We start from the raw sequence: 24357 nt of genomic DNA on the forward strand, positions 1-24357 counted from the left end.
ATCCCGCCCCGGTCTCCCGGTATTTCCCTCAGCAGGATGGGAACGCCGGTTCCTTGTTCCTCCCGGGTGGGGAATCCCGCCCCGGTCTCCCGGTATTTCGCTCAGCAGGATGGGAACGCCGGTTCCTTGTTCCTCCCGGGTGGGGAATCCCGCCCCGGTCTCCCGGTATTTCCCTCAGCAGGATTGGAACGCCGGTTCCTTGTTCCTCCCGGGTGGGGAATCCCGCCCCGGTCTCCCGGTATTTCCCTCAGCAGGATGGGAACGCCGGTTCCTTGTTCCTCCCGGGTGGGGAATCCCGCCCCGGTCTCCTGGTATTTCGCTCAGCAGGATGGGAACGCCGGTTCCTTGTTCCTCCCGGGTGGGGAATCCCGCCCCGGTCTCCCGGTATTTCCCTCAGCAGGATGGGAACGCCGGTTCCTTGTTCCTCCCGGGTGGGGAATCCCGCCCCGGTCTCCCGGTATTTCCCTCAGCAGGATGGGAACGCCGGTTCCTTGTTCCTCCCGGGTGGGGAATCCCGCCCCGGTCTCCCGGTATTTCGCTCAGCAGGATGGGAACGCCGGTTCCTTGTTCCTCCCGGGTGGGGAATCCCGCCCCGGTCTCCCGGTATTTCGCTCAGCAGGATGGGAACGCCGGTTCCTTGTTCCTCCCGGGTGGGGAATCCCGCCCCGGTCTCCCGGTATTTCGCTCAGCAGGATTGGAACGCCGGTTCCTTGTTCCTCCCGGGTGGGGAATCCCGCCCCGGTCTCCCGGTATTTCGCTCAGCAGGATGGGAACGCCGGTTCCTTGTTCCTCCCGGGTGGGGAATCCCGCCCCGGTCTCCCGGTATTTCGCTCAGCAGGATGGGAACGCCGGTTCCTTGTTCCTCCCGGGTGGGGAATCCCGCCCCCGTCTCCCGGTATTTCCCTCAGCAGGATGGGAACGCCGGTTCCTTGTTCCTCCCGGGTGGGGAATCCCGCCCCGGTCTCCCGGTATTTCCCTCAGCAGGATGGGAACGCCGGTTCCTTGTTCCTCCCGGGTGGGGAATCCCGCCCCGGTCTCCCGGTATTTCCCTCAGCAGGATGGGAACGCCGGTTCCTTGTTCCTCCCGGGTGGGGAATCCCGCCCCGGTCTCCCGGTATTTCGCTCAGCAGGATGGGAACGCCGGTTCCTTGTTCCTCCCGGGTGGGGAATCCCGCCCCGGTCTCCCGGTATTTCCCTCAGCAGGATGGGAACGCCGGTTCCTTGTTCCTCCCGGGTGGGGAATCCCGCCCCGGTCTCCCGGTATTTCGCTCAGCAGGATGGGAACGCCGGTTCCTTGTTCCTCCCGGGTGGGGAATCCCGCCCCGGTCTCCGGGTATTTCCCTCAGCAGGATGGGAACGCCGGTTCCTTGTTCCTCCCGGGTGGGGAATCCCACCCCGGTCTCCGGGTATTTCCCTCAGCAGGATGGGAACGCCGGTTCCTTGTTCCTCCCGGGTGGGGAATCCCGCCCCGGTCTCCCGGTATTTCGCTCAGCAGGATTGGAACGCCGGTTCCTTGTTCCTCCCGGGTGGGGAATCCCGCCCCGGTCTCCCGGTATTTCGCTCAGCAGGATGGGAACGCCGGTTCCTTGTTCCTCCCGGTTGGGGAATCCCGCCCCGGTCTCCCGGTATTTCGCTCAGCAGGATGGGAACGCCGGTTCCTTGTTCCTCCCGGGTGGGGAATCCCGCCCCGGTCTCCCGGTATTTCCCTCAGCAGGATGGGAACGCCGGTTCCTTGTTCCTCCCGGGTGGGGAATCCCGCCCCGGTCTCCCGGTATTTCGCTCAGCAGGATTGGAACGCCGGTTGCTTGTTCCTCCCGGGTGGGGAATCCCGCCCCGGTCTCCCGGTATTTCCCTCAGCAGGATGGGAACGCCGGTTCCTTGTTCCTCCCGGGTGGGGAATCCCGCCCCGGTCTCCCGGTATTTCGCTCAGCAGGATTGGAACGCCGGTTCCTTGTTCCTCCCGGGTGGGGAATCCCGCCCCGGTCTCCCGGTATTTCGCTCAGCAGGATTGGAACGCCGGTTCCTTGTTCCTCCCGGGTGGGGAATCCCGCCCCGGTCTCCCGGTATTTCACTCAGCAGGATTGGAACGCCGGTTCCTTGTTCCTCCCGGGTGGGGAATCCCGCCCCGGTCTCCCGGTATTTCCCTCAGCAGGATGGGAACGCCGGTTCCTTGTTCCTCCCGGGTGGGGAATCCCGCCCCGGTCTCCCGGTATTTCCCTCAGCGGGATTGGAACGCCGGTTCCTTGTTCCTCCCGGGTGGGGAATCCCGCCCCGGTCTCCCGGTATTTCCCTCCGCAGGATGGGAACGCCGGTTCCTTGTTCCTCCCGGGTGGGGAATCCCGCCCCGGTCTCCCGGTATTTCGCTCAGCAGGATGGGAACGCCGGTTCCTTGTTCCTCCCGGGTGGGGAATCCCGCCCCGGTCTCCCGGTATTTCCCTCAGCAGGATGGGAACGCCGGTTCCTTGTTCCTCCCGGGTGGGGAATCCCGCCCCGGTCTCCCGGTATTTCCCTCAGCAGGATGGGAACGCCGGTTCCTTGTTCCTCCCGGGTGGGGAATCCCGCCCCGGTCTCCCGGTATTTCGCTCAGCAGGATGGGAACGCCGGTTCCTTGTTCCTCCCGGGTGGGGAATCTTGCCCCGGTCTCCCGGTATTTCGCTCAGCAGGATGGGAACGCCGGTTCCTTGTTCCTCCCGGGTGGGGAATCCCGCCCCGGTCTCCCGGTATTTCCCTCAGCAGGATTGGAACGCCGGTTCCTTGTTCCTCCCGGGTGGGGAATCCCGCCCCGGTCTCCCGGTGTTTCCCTCAGCAGGATGGGAACGCCGGTTCCTTGTTCCTCCCGGGTTGGGAATCCCGCCCCGGTCTCCCGGTATTTCGCTCAGCAGGATTGGAACGCCGGTTCCTTGTTCCTCCCGGGTGGGGAATCCCGCCCCGGTCTCCCGGTATTTCCCTCAGCAGGATGGGAACGCCGGTTCCTTGTTCCTCCCGGGTGGGGAATCCCGCCCCGGTCTCCCGGTATTTCGCTCAGCAGGATTGGAACGCCGGTTCCTTGTTCCTCCCGGGTGGGGAATCCCGCCCCCGTCTCCCGGTATTTCCCTAAGCAGGATTGGAACGCCGGTTCCTTGTTCCTCCCGGGTGGGGAATCCCACCCCGGTCTCCCGGTATTTCCCTCAGCAGGATGGGAACGCCGGTTCCTTGTTCCTCCCGGGTGGGGAATCCCGCCCCGGTCTCCGGGTATTTCCCTCAGCAGGATGGGAACGCCGGTTCCTTGTTCCTCCCGGGTGGGGAATCGCGCCCCGGTCTCCCGGTATTTCGCTCAGCAGGATGGGAACGCCGGTTCCTTGTTCCTCCCGGGTGGGGAATCCCGCCCCGGTCTCCCGGTATTTCCCTCAGCAGGATTGGAACGCCGGTTCCTTGTTCCTCCCGGGTGGGGAATCCCGCCCCGGTCTCCCGGTATTTCCCTCAGCAGGATGGGAACGCCGGTTCCTTGTTCCTCCCGGGTGGGGAATCCCGCCCCGGTCTCCGGGTATTTCCCTCAGCAGGATGGGAACGCCGGTTCCTTGTTCCTCCCGGGTGGGGAATCCCGCTCCGGTCTCCCGGTATTTCGCTCAGCAGGATGGGAACGCCGGTTCCTTGTTCCTCCCGGGTGGGGAATCCCGCCCCGGTCTCCCGGTATTTCCCTCAGCAGGATGGGAACGCCGGTTCCTTGTTCCTCCCGGGTGGGGAATCCCGCCCCGGTCTCCCGGTATTTCGCTCAGCAGGATGGGAACGCCGGTTCCTTGTTCCTCCCGGGTGGGGAATCCCGCCCCGGTCTCCCGGTATTTCGCTCAGCAGGATGGGAACGCCGGTTCCTTGTTCCTCCCGGGTGGGGAATCCCGCCCCGGTCTCCCGGTATTTCGCTCAGCAGGATGGGAAAGCCGGTTCCTTGTTCCTCCCGGGTGGGGAATCCCGCCCCCGTCTCCCGGTATTTCGCTCAGCAGGATTGGAACGCCGGTTCCTTGTTCCTCCCGGGTGGGGAATCCCGCCCCGGTCTCCCGGTATTTCGCTCAGCAGGATGGGAACGCCGGTTCCTTGTTCCTCCCGGGTGGGGAATCCCGCCCCGGTCTCCCGGTATTTCGCTCAGCAGGATTGGAACGCCGGTTCCTTGTTCCTCCCGGGTGGGGAATCCCGCCCCGGTCTCCCGGTATTTCGCTCAGCAGGATTGGAACGCCGGTTCCTTGTTCCTCCCGGGTGGGGAATCCCGCCCCGGTCTCCCGGTATTTCGCTCAGCAGGATGGGAACGCCGGTTCCTTGTTCCTCCCGGGTGGGGAATCCCGCCCCGGTCTCCCGGTATTTCGCTCAGCAGGATGGGAACGCCGGTTCCTTGTTCCTCCCGGGTGGGGAATCCCGCCCCGGTCTCCCGGTATTTCGCTCAGCAGGATGGGAACGCCGGTTCCTTGTTCCTCCCGGGTAGGGAATCCCGCCCCGGTCTCCCGGTATTTCGCTCAGCAGGATGGGAACGCCGGTTCCTTGTTCCTCCCGGGCACATCCAGCAGTTTGTTGTCTCTCTGTCTGGGGCGAGTCCCAGTTTGTCCCTGCAGATCCTGCTCCCTGCAGACCAGGGGAACCAGAGCACCAGCATCACTGTCGTAGACGTCCGACTTCCATCTGTTTTCTTTTTCCTCGGTTTCCAGTTGAAGTGTGTGTGTGTCTGTGTGTCTGTGTGTGTGTCTGTGTGTGTGTCTCTGTGTGTGTCATAGTCCCAGGATATTAGGCAGCTGTCTGTCCGATTTGAGGCAGAAAGTGCAAAAAAGGGAAGAAATTACCCATTCCACGGCTTCCCATTTGCTGAGACTGTGGGGGGAAACCCCAGGCCGGAGATTACAGGGGCTCTGGGTTTCCCTCCCCCGCTCTCCTAATTGAAGAACAGGAATATATTGCAGTTAGTTTGGCTGCTTCAGTCTCTCTCTTAGAGCCTGGAGGCTGAGAGGACAGACATTGCTCCCCAGGATTTAGTCCGGGGTAGACGGCACCCCAACATGTTGCAGCATCTGAGGATCTATTGGGGCGCTGTCCCCACATGACAGTTAAGGACTCAATGTTCTCGCTGTGTGTTATTTAAGTTGGTAACTGGCTTACCCCGCCAGCATTGCAGATAGGGATATGCATGCGAGTTAGACTCATGACCGGAGTAGATGTTATTTTTATGATTTCTTTTGTTTCTTAAAGTGACGGTGTTTAAAATGTTTAGTGTCACTAATGGAGAAATAAACCGTTGAGGGCTGAGTGCCCCTTGTGTGTGTACACACGTGTTTGTCCCCATTTTCTACAAATTAAACCCTAGAAGACTGTGTCGCGAAGAACCTGGGCAGGCGGCAGCGCTACATAAAGGGAGCCGTTTGGCACAGCATATATATATATACAGTATATATATATATGTTTTATAATATATATATGTATCTAACTTACTGTATGTGTATCTACTTGTCTAGAAGACCCCAGTGCACAGATAATAGGATATATATGTGATATAACCCTATTGGTTACTGTCTGCCACAAGCCCCGCCTCTGCCTAGCCTGGCCCAATAGCATGCTGCGGAAGTTTCCTGTTGGTCAGGATAGAAGGGGGTGTGACCTAACCAAAATGATTGCACTTTCCCTGCAGGGTTCAACTGCGGCTTTGGATTAAATGACATATGGCTGAGCACGTTACCACGGTTACAGGTGTGTGACACGTGACACAGACAGAAGGGAGCTATGAGTCTGTCCCTCCCCCCGCAGGGTGACACAGTGACACAGACAGAAGGGAGCTATGAGTCTGCCCCTCCCCCCGCAGGGTGACACAGTGACACAGACAGAAGGGAGCTATGAGTCTGCCCCTCCCCCCGCAGGGTGACACAGACAGAAGGGAGCTATGAGCCTGTCCCTCCCCCCGCAGGGTGACACAGTGACACAGACAGAAGGGAGCTATGAGCCTGTCCCTCCCCCGCAGGGTGACACAGTGACACAGACAGAAGGGAGCTATGAGTCTGTCCCTCCCCCCGCAGGGTGACACAGTGACACAGACAGAAGGGAGCTATGAGCCTGTCCCTCCCCCGCAGGGTGACACAGTGACACAGACAGAAGGGAGCTATGAGTCTGTCCCTCCCCCCGCAGGGTGACACAGTGACACAGACAGAAGGGAGCTATGAGTCTGTCCCTCCCCCCGCAGGGTGACACAGTGACACAGACAGAAGGGAGCTATGAGCCTGTCCCTCCCCCCGCAGGGTGACACGGTGACACAGACAGAAGGGAGCTATGAGACTGTCCCTCCCCCCACAGGGTGACACAGTGACACAGACAGAAGGGAGCTATGAGTCTGTCCCTCCCCCGCAGGGTGACACAGTGACACAGACAGAAGGGAGCTATGAGTCTGTCCCTCCCCCCGCAGGGTGACACAGTGACACAGACAGAAGGGAGCTATGAGCCTGTCCCTCCCCCCGCAGGGTGACACAGACAGAAGGGAGCTATGAGACTGTCCCTCCCCCCACAGGGTGACACAGTGACACAGACAGAAGGGAGCTATGAGTCTGTCCCTCCCCCGCAGGGTGACACAGTGACACAGAAAGAAGGGAGCTATGAGCCTCTCCCTCCCCCCGCAGGGTGACACAGTGACACAGACAGAAGGGAGCTATGAGACTGTCCCTCCCCCGCAGGGTGACACAGTGACACAGACAGAAGGGAGTTATGAGTCTGTCCCTCCCCCCGCAGGGTGACACAGTGACACAGACAGGAGGGAGCTATGAGCCTGTCCCTCCCCCCGCAGGGTGACAGTGACACAGACAGAAGGGAGCTATGAGCCTGTCCCTCCCCCCGCAGGGTGACACAGTGACACAGACAGAAGGGAGCTATGAGCCTCTCCCTCCCCCCGCAGGGTGACACAGTGACACAGACAGAAGGGAGCTATGAGACTGTCCCTCCCCCCGCAGGGTGACACAGTGACACAGACAGAAGGGAGCTATGAGACTGTCCCTCCCCCGCAGGGTGACACAGTGACACAGACAGAAGGGAGTTATGAGTCTGTCCCTCCCCCCGCAGGGTGACACAGTGACACAGACAGGAGGGAGCTATGAGCCTGTCCCTCCCCCCGCAGGGTGACAGTGACACAGACAGAAGGGAGCTATGAGCCTGTCCCTCCCCCCGCAGGGTGACAGTGACACAGACAGAAGGGAGCTATGAGTCTGTCCCTCCCCCCGCAGGGTTACACAGTGACACAGACAGAAGGGAGCTATGAGTCTGTCCCTCCCCCCGCAGGGTGACACAGTGACACAGACAGAAGGGAGCTATGTGTCTGTCCCTCCCCCGCAGGGTGACACAGTGACACAGACAGAAGGGAGCTATGAGCCTGTCCCTCCCCCCGCAGGGTGACACAGTGACACAGACAGAAGGGAGCTATGAGTCTGTCCCTCCCCCCGCAGGGTGACACAGACAGAAGGGAGCTATGAGTCTGTCCCTCCCCCGCAGGGTGACACAGTGACACAGACAGAAGGGAGCTATGAGTCTGTCCCTCCCCCCGCAGGGTGACACAGTGACACAGACAGAAGGGAGCTATGAGTCTGTCCCTCCCCCCGCAGGGTGACACAGTGACACAGACAGAAGGGAGCTATGAGACTGTCCCTCCCCCCGCAGGGTGACACAGACAGAAGGGAGCTATGAGTCTGTCCCTCCCCCGCAGGGTGACACAGACAGAAGGGAGCTATGAGACTGTCCCTCCCCCGCAGGGTGACACAGTGACACAGACAGAAGGGAGCTATGAACCTGTCCCTCCCCCCGCAGGGTGACACAGTGACACAGACAGAAGGGGGCTATGAGACTGTCCCTCCCCCCGCAGGATGACACAGTGACACAGACAGAAGGGAGCTATGAGTCTGTCCCTCCCCCGCAGGGTGACACAGTGACACAGACAGAAGGGAGCTATGAGCCTGTCCCTCCCCCCGCAGGGTGACACAGACAGAAGGGAGCTATGAGTCTGTCCCTCCCCCGCAGGGTGACACAGTGACACAGACAGAAGGGAGCTATGAGCCTGTCCCTCCCCCCGCAGGGTGACACAGTGACACAGACAGAAGGGAGCTATGAGCCTGTCCCTCCCCCCGCAGGGTGACACGGTGACACAGACAGAAGGGAGCTATGAGCCTGTCCCTCCCCCCGCAGGATGACACAGTGACACAGACAGAAGGGAGCTATGAGTCTGTCCCTCCCCCCGCAGGGTGACACAGTGACCCAGACAGAAGGGAGCTATGAGCCTGTCCCTCCCCCGCAGGGTGACACAGTGACACAGACAGAAGGGAGCTATGAGCCTGTCCCTCCCCCCGCAGGGTGACACAGTGACACAGACAGAAGGGAGCTATGAGACTGTCCCTCCCCCCGCAGGGTGACACAGTGACACAGACAGAAGGGAGCTATGAGTCTGTCCCTCCCCCCGCAGGGTGACACAGTGACACAGACAGAAGGGAGCTATGAGCCTGTCCCTCCCCCCGCAGGGTGACACGGTGACACAGACAGAAGGGAGCTATGAGCCTGTCCCTCCCCCCGCAGGATGACACAGTGACACAGACAGAAGGGAGCTATGAGTCTGTCCCTCCCCCCGCAGGGTGACACAGTGACCCAGACAGAAGGGAGCTATGAGCCTGTCCCTCCCCCGCAGGGTGACACAGTGACACAGACAGAAGGGAGCTATGAGCCTGTCCCTCCCCCCGCAGTGTGACACAGTGACACAGACAGAAGGGAGCTATGAGACTGTCCCTCCCCCCGCAGGGTGACACAGTGACACAGACAGAAGGGAGCTATGAGTCTGTCCCTCCCCCCGCAGGGTGACACAGTGACACAGACAGAAGGGAGCTATCAGCCTGTCCCTCCCCCGCAGGGTGACACAGTGACACAGACAGAAGGGAGGTATGAGCTTGTCCCTCCCCCGCAGGGTGACACAATGACACAGACAGAAGGGAGCTATAAGTCTGTCCCTCCCCCCGCAGGGTGACACAGTGACACAGACAGAAGGGAGCTATGAGTCTGTCCCTCCCCCCGCAGGGTGACACAGACAGAAGGGAGCTATGAGCCTGTCCCTTCCCCCCGCAGGGTGACACAGTGACACAGACAGAAGGGAGCTATGAGTCTGTCCCTCCCCCCGCAGGGTGACACAGTGACACAGACAGAAGGGAGCTATGAGTCTGTCCCTCCCCCCGCAGGGTGACATAGTGACACAGACAGAAGGGAGCTATGAGTCTGTCCCTCCCCCGCAGGGTGACACAGTGACACAGACAGAAGAGAGCTATGAGCCTGTCCCTCCTACGCAGGGTGACACTGTGACACAGACAGAAGGGAGCTATGAGACTGTCCCTCCCCCGCAGGGTGACACAGTGACACAGACAGAAGGGAGCTATGAGTCTGTCCCTCCCCCCGCAGGGTGACACAGTGACACAGACAGAAGGGAGCTATGAGCCTGTCCCTCCCCCCGCAGGGTGACACAGTGACACAGACAGAAGGGAGCTATGAGTCTGTCCCTCCCCTGCAGGGTGACACAGTGACACAGACAGAAGGGAGCTATGAGTCTGTCCCTCCCCCCGCAGGGTGACACAGTGACACAGACAGAAGGGAGCTATGAGCCTGTCCCTCCCCCCGCAGGGTGACACAGTGACACAGACAGAAGGGAGCTATGAGACTGTCCCTCCCCCCGCAGGGTGACACAGTGACACAGACAGAAGGGAGCTATGAGTCTGTCCCTGCCCCGCAGGGTGACACAGTGACACAGACAGAAGGGAGCTATGAGTCTGTCCCTCCCCCCACAGGGTGACACAGTTACACAGACAGAAGGGAGCTATGTGTCTGTCCCTCCCCCCGCAGTGTGACACAGTGACACAGACAGAAGGGAGCTATGAGCCTGTCCCTCCCCCCGCAGGGTGACACAGTGACACAGACAGAAGGGAGCTATGAGACTGTCCCTCCCCCCGCAGGGTGACACAGTGACACAGACAGAAGGGAGCTATGAGCCTGTCCCTCTCCCCGCAGGGTGACACAGTGACACAGACAGAAGGGAGCTATGAGCCTGTCCCTCCCCCGCAGGGTGACACAATGACACAGACAGAAGGGAGCTATGAGCCTGTCCCTCCCCCCGCAGGGTGACACAGTGACACAGACAGAAGGGAGCTATGAGCCTGTCCCTCCCCCCGCAGGGTGACACAGACAGAAGGGAGCTATGGGTCTGTCCCTCCCCCCGCAGGGTGACACAGTGACACAGACAGAAGTGAGCTATGAGTCTGTCCCTCCCCCGCAGGGTGACACAGTGACACAGACAGAAGGGAGCTATGAGTCTGTCCCTCCCCCGCAGGGTGACACAGTGACACAGACAGAAGGGAGCTATGAGCCTGTCCCTCCCCCGCAGGGTGACACAGTGACACAGACAGAAGGGAGCTATGAGTCTGTCCCTCCCCCGCAGGGTGACACAATGACACCTGTCTCTTTTCCTTACAGTCTCTTAAAGTGCCGGCGTTCTTCTCCGAGTGTTCGGAGTACAGTTGTGCTGTGGACGGACAGTTGGTCGCTATGGCGACTGGTGGCACGTCCAGTCCGGCCGCGCTGAACCCGTTCCGCTCTCCCCTACGCATCGCGGCCACCGATAACTGCATGCCATGGTGAGCCCTGCCCCCTGCGCTAATCCCACACAGCACCCTGCGCTAATCCCACACAGCACCCTGCGCTAATCACACACAGCACCCTGTGCTAATCACTCACACACACCCTGCGCTAATCACACACAGCACCCTGTGCTAATCACTCACACACACCCTGTGCTAATCACACACACACACACCCTGCGCTAATCACACACACAGCGCCCTGCGCTAATCACACACAGCACCCTGTGCTAATCACTCACACACACCCTGTGCTAATCACTCACACACACCCTGTGCTAATCACTCACACACACCCTGTGCTAATCACTCACACACACCCTGTGCTAATCACTCACACACACCCTGTGCTAATCACTCACACACACCCTGTGCTAATCACTCACACACACCCTGTGCTAATCACTCACACAGCACCCTGTGCTAATCACTCACACAGCACCCTGTGCTAATCACTCACACAGCACCCTGTGCTAATCACTCACACACACCCTGTGCTAATCACTCACACAGCACCCTGCGCTAATCACTCACACAGCACCCTGCGCTAATCACTCACACAGCACCCTGCGCTAATCACTCACACAGCACCCTGCGCTAATCACTCACACACACCCTGTGCTAATCACTCACACACACCCTGTGCTAATCACTCACACAGCAACCTGTGCTAATCACTCACACACACCCTGTGCTAATCACTCACACACACCCTGTGCTAATCACTCACACAGCACCCTGTGCTAATCACTCACACACACCCTGTGCTAATCACTCACACACACCCTGTGCTAATCACTCACACAGCACCCTGCGCTAATCACTCACACACAGCACCCTGTGCTAATCACTCACACACACCCTGTGCTAATCACTCACACACACCCTGTGCTAATCACTCACACAGCGCCCTGTGCTAATCACTCACACACAGCACCCTGTGCTAATCACTCACACACACCCTGTGCTAATCACTCACACACACCCTGTGCTAATCACTCACACACACCCTGCGCTAATCACTCACACACACCCTGTGCTAATCACTCACACAGCACCCTGTGCTAATCACTCACACACACCCTGCGCTAATCACTCACACACACCCTCTGCTAATCACTCACACAGACCCTGCGCTAATCACACACAGCACCCTGTGCTAATCACTCACACACACCCTGCGCTAATCACTCACACACACCCTCTGCTAATCACTCACACAGACCCTGCGCTAATCACACACAGCACCCTGTGCTAATCACTCACACAGCACCCTGTGCTAATCACTCACACAGACCCTGTGCTAATCACTCACACACAACCTGTGCTAATCACTCACACAGCACCCTGTGCTAATCACACACACACACCCTGCGCTAATCACACACACAGCACCCTGTGCTAATCACTCACACAGCACCCTGTGCTAATCACACACAGCACCCTGTGCTAATCACTCACACACACCCTGTGCTAATCACTCACACACACCCTGTGCTAATCACTCACACACCCTGTGCTAATCACTCACACAGCACCCTGTGCTAATCACTCACACAGCACCCTGTGCTAATCACTCACACACACCCTGTGCTAATCACTCACACAGCACCCTGTGCTAATCACTCACACACACCCTCTGCTAATCACTCACACAGACCCTGTGCTAATCACTCACACACACCCTGTGCTAATCACTCACGCACACCCTGTGCTAATCACTCACACAGCACCCTGTGCTAATCACTCACCCAGCACCCTGTGCTAATCACTCACACACCCTGTGCTAATCACTCACACACACCCTGTGCTAATCACTCACACACCCTGTGCTAATCACTCACGCACACCCTGTGCTAATCACTCACACAGCACCCTGTGCTAATCACTCACCCAGCACCCTGTGCTAATCACTCACACACACCCTGTGCTAATCACTCACACACACCCTGTGCTAATCACTCACACACACCCTGTGCTAATCACTCACACACACCCTGCGCTAATCACTCACACACACCCTGCGCTAATCACTCACACAGCACCCTGTGCTAATCACTCACACACACCCTGTGCTAATCACTCACACACACCCTGTGCTAATCACTCACACACACCCTGTGCTAATCACTCACACACACCCTGTGCTAATCACACACACACACACTGTGCTAATCACACACACACACCCTGCGCTAATCACACACACAGCACCCTGCGCTAATCACACACAGCACCCTGTGCTAATCACTCACACACACCCTGTGCTAATCACTCACACAGCACCCTGTGCTAATCACACACACACCCTGTGCTAATCACTCACACAGCACCCTGTGCTAATCACTCACACAGCACCCTGTGCTAATCACTCACACACACCCTGTGCTAATCACTCACACACACCCTGTGCTAATCACTCACACACACCCTGTGCTAATCACTCACACAGCACCCTGCGCTAATCACTCACACAGCACCCTGCGCTAATCACTCACACACAGCACCCTGCGCTAATCACACACACACACCCTGCGCTAATCACACACACACACCCTGCGCTAATCACACACACACACCCTGCGCTAATCACTCACACAGCACCCTGCGCTAATCACTCACACACACCCTGTGCTAATCACTCACACACACCCTGTGCTAATCACTCACACACACCCTGCGCTAATCACTCAAACACACCCTGTGCTAATCACTCACACACACCCTGCGCTAATCACTCACACACAGCACCCTGTGCTAATCACACACACACACCCTGCGCTAATCACACACACACACCCTGCGCTAATCACTCACACACACCCTGCGCTAATCACTCACACACAGCACCCTGTGCTAATCACTCACACACACCCTGTGCTAATCACTCACACACACCCTGTGCTAATCACTCACACACACCCTGCGCTAATCACTCAAACACACCCTGTGCTAATCACTCACACACACCCTGCGCTAATCACTCACACACAGCACCCTGCGCTAATCACTCACACACACCCTGTGCTAATCACTCACACAGCACCCTGCGCTAATCACTCACACAGCACCCTGTGCTAATCACTCACACAGCACCCTGTGCTAATCACTCACACACACCCTGTGCTAATCACTCACACACACCCTGTGCTAATCACTCACAAAGCACCCTGTGCTAATCACTCACACACACCCTGCGCTAATCACTCACACACACCCTGCGCTAATTACTCACACACACCCTGTGCTAATCACTCACACAGCACCCTGTGCTAATCACTCACACACACCCTGTGCTAATCACTCACACACACCCTGTGCTAATCACTCACACACACCCTGCGCTAATCACTCACACAGCACCCTGCGCTAATCACTCACACAGCACCCTGTGCTAATCACTCACACAGCACCCTGCGCTAATCACTCACACAGCACCCTGCGCTAATCACTCACACACACCCTGTGCTAATCACTCACACAGCACCCTGTGCTAATCACTCACACAGCACCCTGCGCTAATCACTCACACAGCACCCTGCGCTAATCACTCACACACACCCTGCGCTAATCACTCACACACACCCTGCGCTAATCACTCACACACACCCTGCGCTAATCACTCACACAGCACCCTGTGCTAATCACTCACACAGCGCCCTGCGCTAATCACTCACACACCCTGCGCTAATCACTCACACAGCACCCTGTGCTAATCACTCACACACACCCTGTGCTAATCACTCACACAGCGCCCTGCGCTAATCACTCACACACACCCTGTGCTAATCACTCACACACACCCTGTGCTAATCACTCACACACACCCTGTGCTAATCACTCACACAGCACCCTGTGCTAATCACTCACACACACCCTGTGCTAATCACTCACACAGCACCCTGTGCTAATCACTCACACACACCCTGTGCTAATCACTCACACACACCCTGTGCTAATCACTCACACAGCACCCTGCGCTAATCACTCAAACACACCCTGTGCTAATCACTCACACAGCACCCTGTGCTAATCACTCACACAGCACCCTGTGCTAATCACTCACACACACCCTGTGCTAATCACTCACACACACCCTGTGCTAATCACTCACACACACCCTGTGCTAATCACTCACACACACCCTGTGCTAATCACTCACACAGCACCCTGTGCTAATCACTCACACACACCCTGTGCTAATCACTCACACAGCCCCCTGTGCTAATCACTCACACAGCACCCTGCGCTAATCACTCACACACACCCTGTGCTAATCACTCACACAGCACCCTGTGCTAATCACTCACACAGCACCCTGTGCTAATCACTCACACAGCACCCTGTGCTAATCACTCACACACACCCTGTGCTAATCACTCACACACACCCTGTGCTAATCACTCACACAGCACCCTGCGCTAATCACTCACACAGCACCCTGCGCTAATCACTCACACCCACCCTGTGCTAATCACTCACACAGCACACTGTGCTAATCACTCACACAGCACCCTGCGCTAATCACTCACACAGCACCCTGTGCTAATCACTCACACACACCCTGTGCTAATCACTCACACAGACCCTGTGCTAATCACTCACACAGCACCCTGTGCTAATCACTCACACACCCCCTGTGCTAATCACTCACACACCCCCTGTGCTAATCACTCACACACCCTGTGCTAATCACTCACACAGCACCCTGTGCTAATCACTCACACACACCCTGTGCTAATCACTCACACACCCTGCGCTAATCACTCACACACACCCTGTGCTAATCACTCACACAGCACCCTGTGCTAATCACTCACACACACCCTGTGCTAATCACTCACACAGACCCTGTGCTAATCACTCACACACACCCTGCGCTAATCACTCACACACACCCTGTGCTAATCACTCACACAGACCCTGTGCTAATCACTCACACAGACCCTGTGCTAATCACTCACACAGCACCCTGTGCTAATCACTCACACACCCCCTGTGTTAATCACTCACACACACCCTGTGCTAATCACTCACACACAGCACCCTGTGCTAATCACTCACACAGCACCCTGCGCTAATCACTCACACAGCACCCTGCGCTAATCACTCACACACACCCTGTGCTAATCACTCACACACACCCTGTGCTAATCACTTACACACACCCTGTGCTAATCACACACACACACCCTGCGCTAATCACTCACACACACCCTGCGCTAATCACTCACACACACCCTGCGCTAATCACTCACACACACCCTGCGCTAATCACTCACACAGCACCCTGCGCTAATCACTCACACAGCACCCTGTGCTAATCACTCACACACACCCTGTGCTAATCACTCACACAGACCCTGTGCTAATCACTCACACAGCACCCTGTGCTAATCACTCACACACACCCTGTGCTAATCACTCACACACACCCTGTGCTAATCACTCACACACACCCTGTGCTAATCACTCACACACACCCTGTGCTAATCACTCACACATCACCCTGTGCTAATCACTCACACAGCACCCTGTGCTAATCACTCACACAGCACCCTGTGCTAATCACTCACACACACCCTGCGCTAATCACTCACACACACCCTGTGCTAATCAATCACACACACCCTGTGCTAATCACTCACACAGCACCCTGTGCTAATCAATCACACACACCCTGTGCTAATCACTCACACACACCCTGTGCTAATCACTCACACACACCCTGTGCTAATCACTCACACAGCACCCTGTGCTAATCACTCACACACACCCTGTGCTAATCACACACAGCACCCTGCGCTAATCACACACAGCACCCTGTGCTAATCACTCACACACACCCTGTGCTAATCACTCACACAGTACCTTGTGCTAATCACTCACACAACACCCTGTGCTAATCACTCACACAGCACCCTGTGCTAATCACTCACACACACCCTGCGCTAATCACTCACACACACCCTGTGCTAATCACTCACACACACCCTGTGCTAATCACTCACACACACCCTGTGCTAATCACTCACACACACCCTGTGCTAATCACTCACACACACCCTGTGCTAATCACTCACACACACCCTGCGCTAATCACTCACACACACCCTGCGCTAATCACTCACACAGCACCCTGTGCTAATCACTCACACACACCCTGTGCTAATCACTCACACACACCCTGTGCTAATCACTCACACACACCCTGTGCTAATCACTCACACACACCCTGTGCTAATCACACACACACACACTGTGCTAATCACACACACACACCCTGCGCTAATCACACACAGAGCACCCTGCGCTAATCACACACAGCACCCTGTGCTAATCACTCACACACACCCTGTGCTAATCACTCACACAGCACCCTGTGCTAATCACACACAGCACCCTGTGCTAATCACTCACACACACCCTGTGCTAATCACTCACACAGTACCTTGTGCTAATCACTCACACAACACCCTGTGCTAATCACTCACACAGCACCCTGTGCTAATCACTCACACACACCCTGCGCTAATCACTCACACACACCCTGTGCTAATCACTCACACACACCCTGTGCTAATCACTCACACACACCCTGTGCTAATCACTCACACACACCCTGTGCTAATCACTCACACACACCCTGTGCTAATCACTCACACACACCCTGTGCTAATCACTCACACAGCACCCTGTGCTAATCAATCACACACACCCTGTGCTAATCACTCACACACACCCTGTGCTAATCACTCACACAGCACCCTGCGCTAATCACTCACACAGCACCCTGCGCTAATCACTCACACAGCACCCTGTGCTAATCACTCACACACACCCTGCGCTAATCACTCACACACACCCTGCGCTAATCACTCACACACACCCTGTGCTAATCACTCACACAGCACCCTGTGCTAATCACTCACACACACCCTGCGCTAATCACTCACACACACCCTGTGCTAATCACTCACACAGCACCCTGTGCTTATCACTCACACACACCCTGTGCTAATCACTCACACACACCCTGTGCTAATCACTCACACACACCCTGTGCTAATCACTCACACAGCACCCTGTGCTAATCACTCACACACACCCTGTGCTAATCACTCACACAGCACCCTGTGCTAATCACTCACACACACCCTGTGCTAATCACTCACACACACCCTGTGCTAATCACTCACACACACCCTGTGCTAATCACTCACACACACCCTGTGCTAATCACTCACACAGCACCCTGTGCTAATCACTCACACAGCACCCTGTGCTAATCACTCACACACACCCTGCGCTAATCACTCACACACACCCTGCGCTAATCACTCACACACACCCTGCGCTAATCACTCACACAGCACCCTGCGCTAATCACTCACACAGCACCCTGTGCTAATCACTCACACACACCCTGTGCTAATCACTCACACAGACCCTGTGCTAATCACTCACACAGCACCCTGTGCTAATCACTCACACACACCCTGTGCTAATCACTCACACACACCCTGTGCTAATCACTCACACACACCCTGTGCTAATCACTCACACACACCCTGTGCTAATCACTCACACATCACCCTGTGCTAATCACTCACACAGCACCCTGTGCTAATCACTCACACAGCACCCTGTGCTAATCACTCACACACACCCTGCGCTAATCACTCACACACACCCTGTGCTAATCAATCACACACACCCTGTGCTAATCACTCACACAGCACCCTGTGCTAATCAATCACACACACCCTGTGCTAATCACTCACACACACCCTGTGCTAATCACTCACACACACCCTGTGCTAATCACTCACACAGCACCCTGTGCTAATCACTCACACACACCCTGTGCTAATCACACACAGCACCCTGCGCTAATCACACACAGCACCCTGTGCTAATCACTCACACACACCCTGTGCTAATCACTCACACAGTACCTTGTGCTAATCACTCACACAACACCCTGTGCTAATCACTCACACAGCACCCTGTGCTAATCACTCACACACACCCTGCGCTAATCACTCACACACACCCTGTGCTAATCACTCACACACACCCTGTGCTAATCACTCACACACACCCTGTGCTAATCACTCACACACACCCTGTGCTAATCACTCACACACACCCTGTGCTAATCACTCACACACACCCTGTGCTAATCACTCACACACACCCTGCGCTAATCACTCACACACACCCTGCGCTAATCACTCACACAGCACCCTGTGCTAATCACTCACACACACCCTGTGCTAATCACTCACACACACCCTGTGCTAATCACTCACACACACCCTGTGCTAATCACTCACACACACCCTGTGCTAATCACACACACACACACTGTGCTAATCACACACACACACCCTGCGCTAATCACACACAGAGCACCCTGCGCTAATCACACACAGCACCCTGTGCTAATCACTCACACACACCCTGTGCTAATCACTCACACAGCACCCTGTGCTAATCACACACAGCACCCTGTGCTAATCACTCACACACACCCTGTGCTAATCACTCACACAGTACCTTGTGCTAATCACTCACACAACACCCTGTGCTAATCACTCACACAGCACCCTGTGCTAATCACTCACACACACCCTGCGCTAATCACTCACACACACCCTGTGCTAATCACTCACACACACCCTGTGCTAATCACTCACACACACCCTGTGCTAATCACTCACACACACCCTGTGCTAATCACTCACACACACCCTGTGCTAATCACTCACACACACCCTGTGCTAATCACTCACACAGCACCCTGTGCTAATCAATCACACACACCCTGTGCTAATCACTCACACACACCCTGTGCTAATCACTCACACAGCACCCTGCGCTAATCACTCACACAGCACCCTGCGCTAATCACTCACACACACCCTGTGCTAATCACTCACACACACCCTGTGCTAATCACTCACACACACCCTGTGCTAATCACTCACACAGCACCCTGTGCTAATCACTCACACACACCCTGCGCTAATCACTCACACACACCCTGCGCTAATCACTCACACAGCACCCTGCGCTAATCACTCACACAGCACCCTGCGCTAATCACTCACACACCCTGTGCTAATCACTCACACACACCCTGTGCTAATCACTCACACACACCCTGTGCTAATCACTCACACACACCCTGTGCTAATCACTCACACACACCCTGTGCTAATCACTCACACAGCACCCTGTGCTTATCACTCACACACACCCTGTGCTAATCACTCACACACACCCTGTGCTAATCACTCACACACACCCTGTGCTAATCACTCACACAGCACCCTGTGCTAATCACTCACACACACCCTGTGCTAATCACTCACACAGCACCCTGTGCTAATCACTCACACACACCCTGTGCTAATCACTCACACACACCCTGTGCTAATCACTCACACACACCCTGTGCTAATCACTCACACAGCACCCTGTGCTAATCACTCACACAGCACCCTGTGCTAATCACTCACACACACCCTGTGCTAATCACTCACACACACCCTGTGCTAATCACTCACACACACCCTGCGCTAATCACTCACACAGCACCCTGTGCTAATCACTCACACACACCCTGCGCTAATCACTCACACAGCACCCTGCGCTAATCACTCACACACACCCTGTGCTAATCACTCACACACACCCTGTGCTAATCACTCACACACACCCTGTGCTAATCACTCACACAGCACCCTGTGCTAATCACTCACACACACCCTGCGCTAATCACTCACACACACCCTGTGCTAATCACTCACACACACCCTGTGCTAATCACTCACACACACCCTGTGCTGATCACTCACACACACCCTGTGCTAATCACTCACACACACCCTGTGCTAATCACTCACACACACCCTGTGCTAATCACTCACACACACCCTGCGCTAATCACTCACACAGCACCCTGCGCTAATCACTCACACACACCCTGTGCTAATCACTCACACACACCCTGTGCTAATCGCTCACACACACCCTGTGCTAATCACTCACACAGCACCCTGTGCTAATCACTCACACAGCACCCTGTGCTAATCACTCACACACACCCTGTGCTAATCACTCACACACACCCTGTGCTAATCACTCACACACACCCTGCGCTAATCACTCACACAGCACCCTGTGCTAATCACTCACACACACCCTGCGCTAATCACTCACACAGCACCCTGTGCTAATCACTCACACAGCACCCTGCGCTAATCACTCACAAAGCACCCTGCGCTAATCACTCACACAGCACCCTGCGCTAATCACTCACACAGCACCCTGCGCTAATCACTCACACACACCCTGTGCTAATCACTCACACACACCCTGTGCTAATCACTCACACAGCACCCTGTGCTAATCACTCACACAGCACCCTGTGCTAATCACACACACAGCACCCTGCGCTAATCACTCACACACACCCTGTGCTAATCACTCACACACACCCTGCGCTAATCACTCACACAGCACCCTGCGCTAATCACTCACACACACCCTGTGCTAATCACTCACACACACCCTGTGCTAATCACTCACACACACCCTGTGCTAATCACTCACACACACCCTGTGCTAATCACTCACACACACCCTGTGCTAATCACTCACACAGCACCCTGCGCTAATCACTCACACAGCACCCTGTGCTAATCACACTATGTTCTAACCCCACGATTCCCCTTTTCCAGGTATAATAACGCATTTATCTTCTATTTGATCTACAAGCAAAGCACGAAACAGCGGCAGCGCCGGGACACCCCCATACCCACCACTATACTACCCCCAGAATCTGCCCCTGACGCCCCGGGGCGCAGGAAGAAGAAGCAAGGCCGGAATAACTGCAGAAAACACAAATAATAAAATGTCTGTAAAGTCTAATATTGTAATAAAGTCTCACATCTAACATAGCCTGTCCCTCAACCGCAGGGTGACACACTGCCCCTCCCCCCGCAGGGTGACACACTATCCCTCCCCCGCAGGGTGACACACTATCCCTCCCCCCGCAGGGTGACACACTATCCCTCCCCCCGCAGGGTGACACACTGCCCCTCCCCCCGCAGGGTGACACACTGTCCCTCGCCCCGCAGGGTGACACACTGCCCCTCCCCCCGCAGGGTGACACACTGCCCCTCCCCCCGCAGGGTGACACACTGTCCCTCGCCCCGCAGGGTGACACACTGCCCCTCCCTCCGCAGGGTGACACACTGTCCCTCCCCCCGCAGGGTGACACACTGCCCCTCCCCCCGCAGGGTGACACACTGACCCTCTCCCCGCAGGGTGACACACTGTCCCTCCCCCCGCAGGGTGACACACTGTCCCTCCCCCCGCAGGGTGACACACTGCCCCTCCCCCCGCAGGGTGACACACTGCCCTCCCCCCGCAGGGTGACACACTGTCCCTCCCCCCGCAGGGTGACACACTGTCCCTCCCCCCGCAGGGTGACACACTGCCCCTCCCCCCGCAGGGTGACACACTGCCCCTCCCCCCGCAGGGTGACACACTGCCCCTCCCCCCGCAGGGTGACACACTGCCCCTCCCCCCGCAGGGTGACACACTGTCCCTCCCCCCGCAGGGTGACACACTGCCCCTCCCCCCGCAGGGTGACACACTGCCCCTCCCCCCGCAGGGTGACACACTGTCCCTCCCCCCGCAGGGTGACACACTGCCCCTCCCCCCGCAGGGTGACACACTGTCCCTCCCCCCGCAGGGTGACACACTGCCCCTCCCCCCGCAGGGTGACACACTGCCCCTCCCCCCGCAGGGTGACACACTGCCACTCCCCCCGCAGGGTGACACACTATCCCTTACCCCGCAGGGTGACACACTGCCCCTCCCCCGCAGGGTGACACACTGCCCCTCCCCCCGCAGGGTGACACTATATCTCCCCCGCAGGGTGACACACTGCCCCTCCCCCCGCAGGGTGACACACTATCCCTCCCCCCGCAGGGTGACACACTGCCCTCCCCCGCAGAGTGACACACTGCCCCTCCCCCCGCAGGGTGACACACTATCCCTCCCCCCGCAGGGTGACACACTGCCCCTCCCCCGCAGGGTGACACACTGCCCCTCCCCCCGCAGGGTGACACACTGCCCCTCCCCCGCAGGGTGACACACTATCCCTCCCCCCGCAGGGTGACGCACTGCCCCTCCCCCGCAGGGTGACACACTGCCCCTCCCCCCCGCAGGGTGACACACTATCCCTCCCCCCGCAGGGTGACACACTGCCCCTCCCCTGCAGGGTGACACACTATCCCTCCCCCCGCAGGGTGACACACTGCCCCTCCCCCGCAGAGTGACACACTGCCCCTCCCCCCGCAGGGGGACACACTATCCCTCCCCCGCAGGGTGACACACTGCCCCTCCCCCCCGCAGGGTGACACACTGCCCCTCCCCCCGCAGGGTGACACACTGCCCCTCCCCCCGCAGGGTGACACACTGCCCCTCCCCCGCAGGGTGACACACTGCCCCTCCCCCGCAGGGTGACACACTATTCCTCCCCCCGCAGTGTGACACACTGCCCTCCCCCCGCAGGGTGACACACTGCCCCTCCCCCGCAGGGTGACACACTGCCCCTCCCCCCGCAGGGTGACACACTGCCCCTCCCCCCGCAGGTTGACACACTGCCCCTCCCCCCGCAGGGTGACACACTGCCCCTCCCCCCGCAGGGTGACACACTGCCCTCCCCCCGCAGGGTGACACACTGCCCCTCCCCCCGCAGGGTGACACACTGCCCCTCCCCCCGCAGGTTGACACACTGCCCCTCCCCCCGCAGGTTGACACACTGCCCCTCCCCCCGCAGGGTGACACACTGCCCCTCCCCCCGCAGGTTGACACACTGCCCCTCCCCCCGCAGGTTGACACACTGCCCCTCCCCCCGCATGGTGACACACTGCCCCTCCCCCCGCAGGGTGACACATTGCCCCTCCCCCAGCAGGGTGACACACTGCCCCTCCCCCCGCAGGATGACACACTGCCCCTCCCCCCGCAGGGTGACACACTGCCCCTCCCCCCGCAGGGTGACACAGTGACAAAGACAGAAGGGAGCTATGAGTCTGTCCCTCCCCCCGCAGGGTGACACAGTGACACAGACAGAAGGGAGCTATGAGTCTGTCCCTCCCCCCGCAGGGTGACACACTGCCCCTCCCCCCGCAGGGTGACACACTGCCCCTCCCCCCGCAGGGTGACACACTGCCCCTCCCCCCGCAGGTTGACACACTGCCCCTCCCCCCGCAGGTTGACACACTGCCCCTCCCCCCGCAGGGTGACACACTGCCCCTCCCCCCGCAGGTTGACAAACTGCCCCTCCCCCCGCAGGTTGACACACTGCCCCTCCCCCCGCATGGTGACACACTGCCCCTCCCCCCGCAGGGTGACACATTGCCCCTCCCCAGCAGGGTGACACACTGCCCCTCCCCCCGCAGGATGACACACTGCCCCTCCCCCCGCAGGGTGACACACTGCCCCTCCCCCGCAGGGTGACACAGTGACAAAGACAGAAGGGAGCTATGAGTCTGTCCCTCCCCCCGCAGGGTGACACAGTGACACAGACAGAAGGGAGCTATGAGTCTGTCCCTCCCCCCGCAGGGTGACACAGTGACACAGACAGAAGGGAGCTATGAGTCTGTCCCTCCCCCCGCAGGGTGACACA

The 24357-nt window shown here is 57.7% G+C and overlaps 1 protein-coding gene across 1 annotated transcript in view; it reads left to right on the top strand.

Annotated features, from left to right (window-relative positions):
- Positions 1–21587, top strand: part of ZMYND15 (zinc finger MYND-type containing 15) — a gene marked incomplete at its 5' end in the record, with an annotated part of 57857 nt that extends 36270 nt beyond the window's left edge. Inside the window, 3 exon segments of the mRNA XM_075584803.1 lie at positions 5642–5700; positions 10483–10643; positions 21398–21587. Coding sequence (XP_075440918.1) covers positions 5642–5700; positions 10483–10643; positions 21398–21566 — 389 coding nt within the window.
- Positions 21588–24357: the final 2770 nt, after the last annotated feature.

Source organism: Ascaphus truei, unplaced genomic scaffold, assembly GCF_040206685.1.
Source record: "Ascaphus truei isolate aAscTru1 unplaced genomic scaffold, aAscTru1.hap1 HAP1_SCAFFOLD_752, whole genome shotgun sequence".
Lineage (NCBI taxonomy): Eukaryota > Metazoa > Chordata > Amphibia > Anura > Ascaphidae > Ascaphus > Ascaphus truei.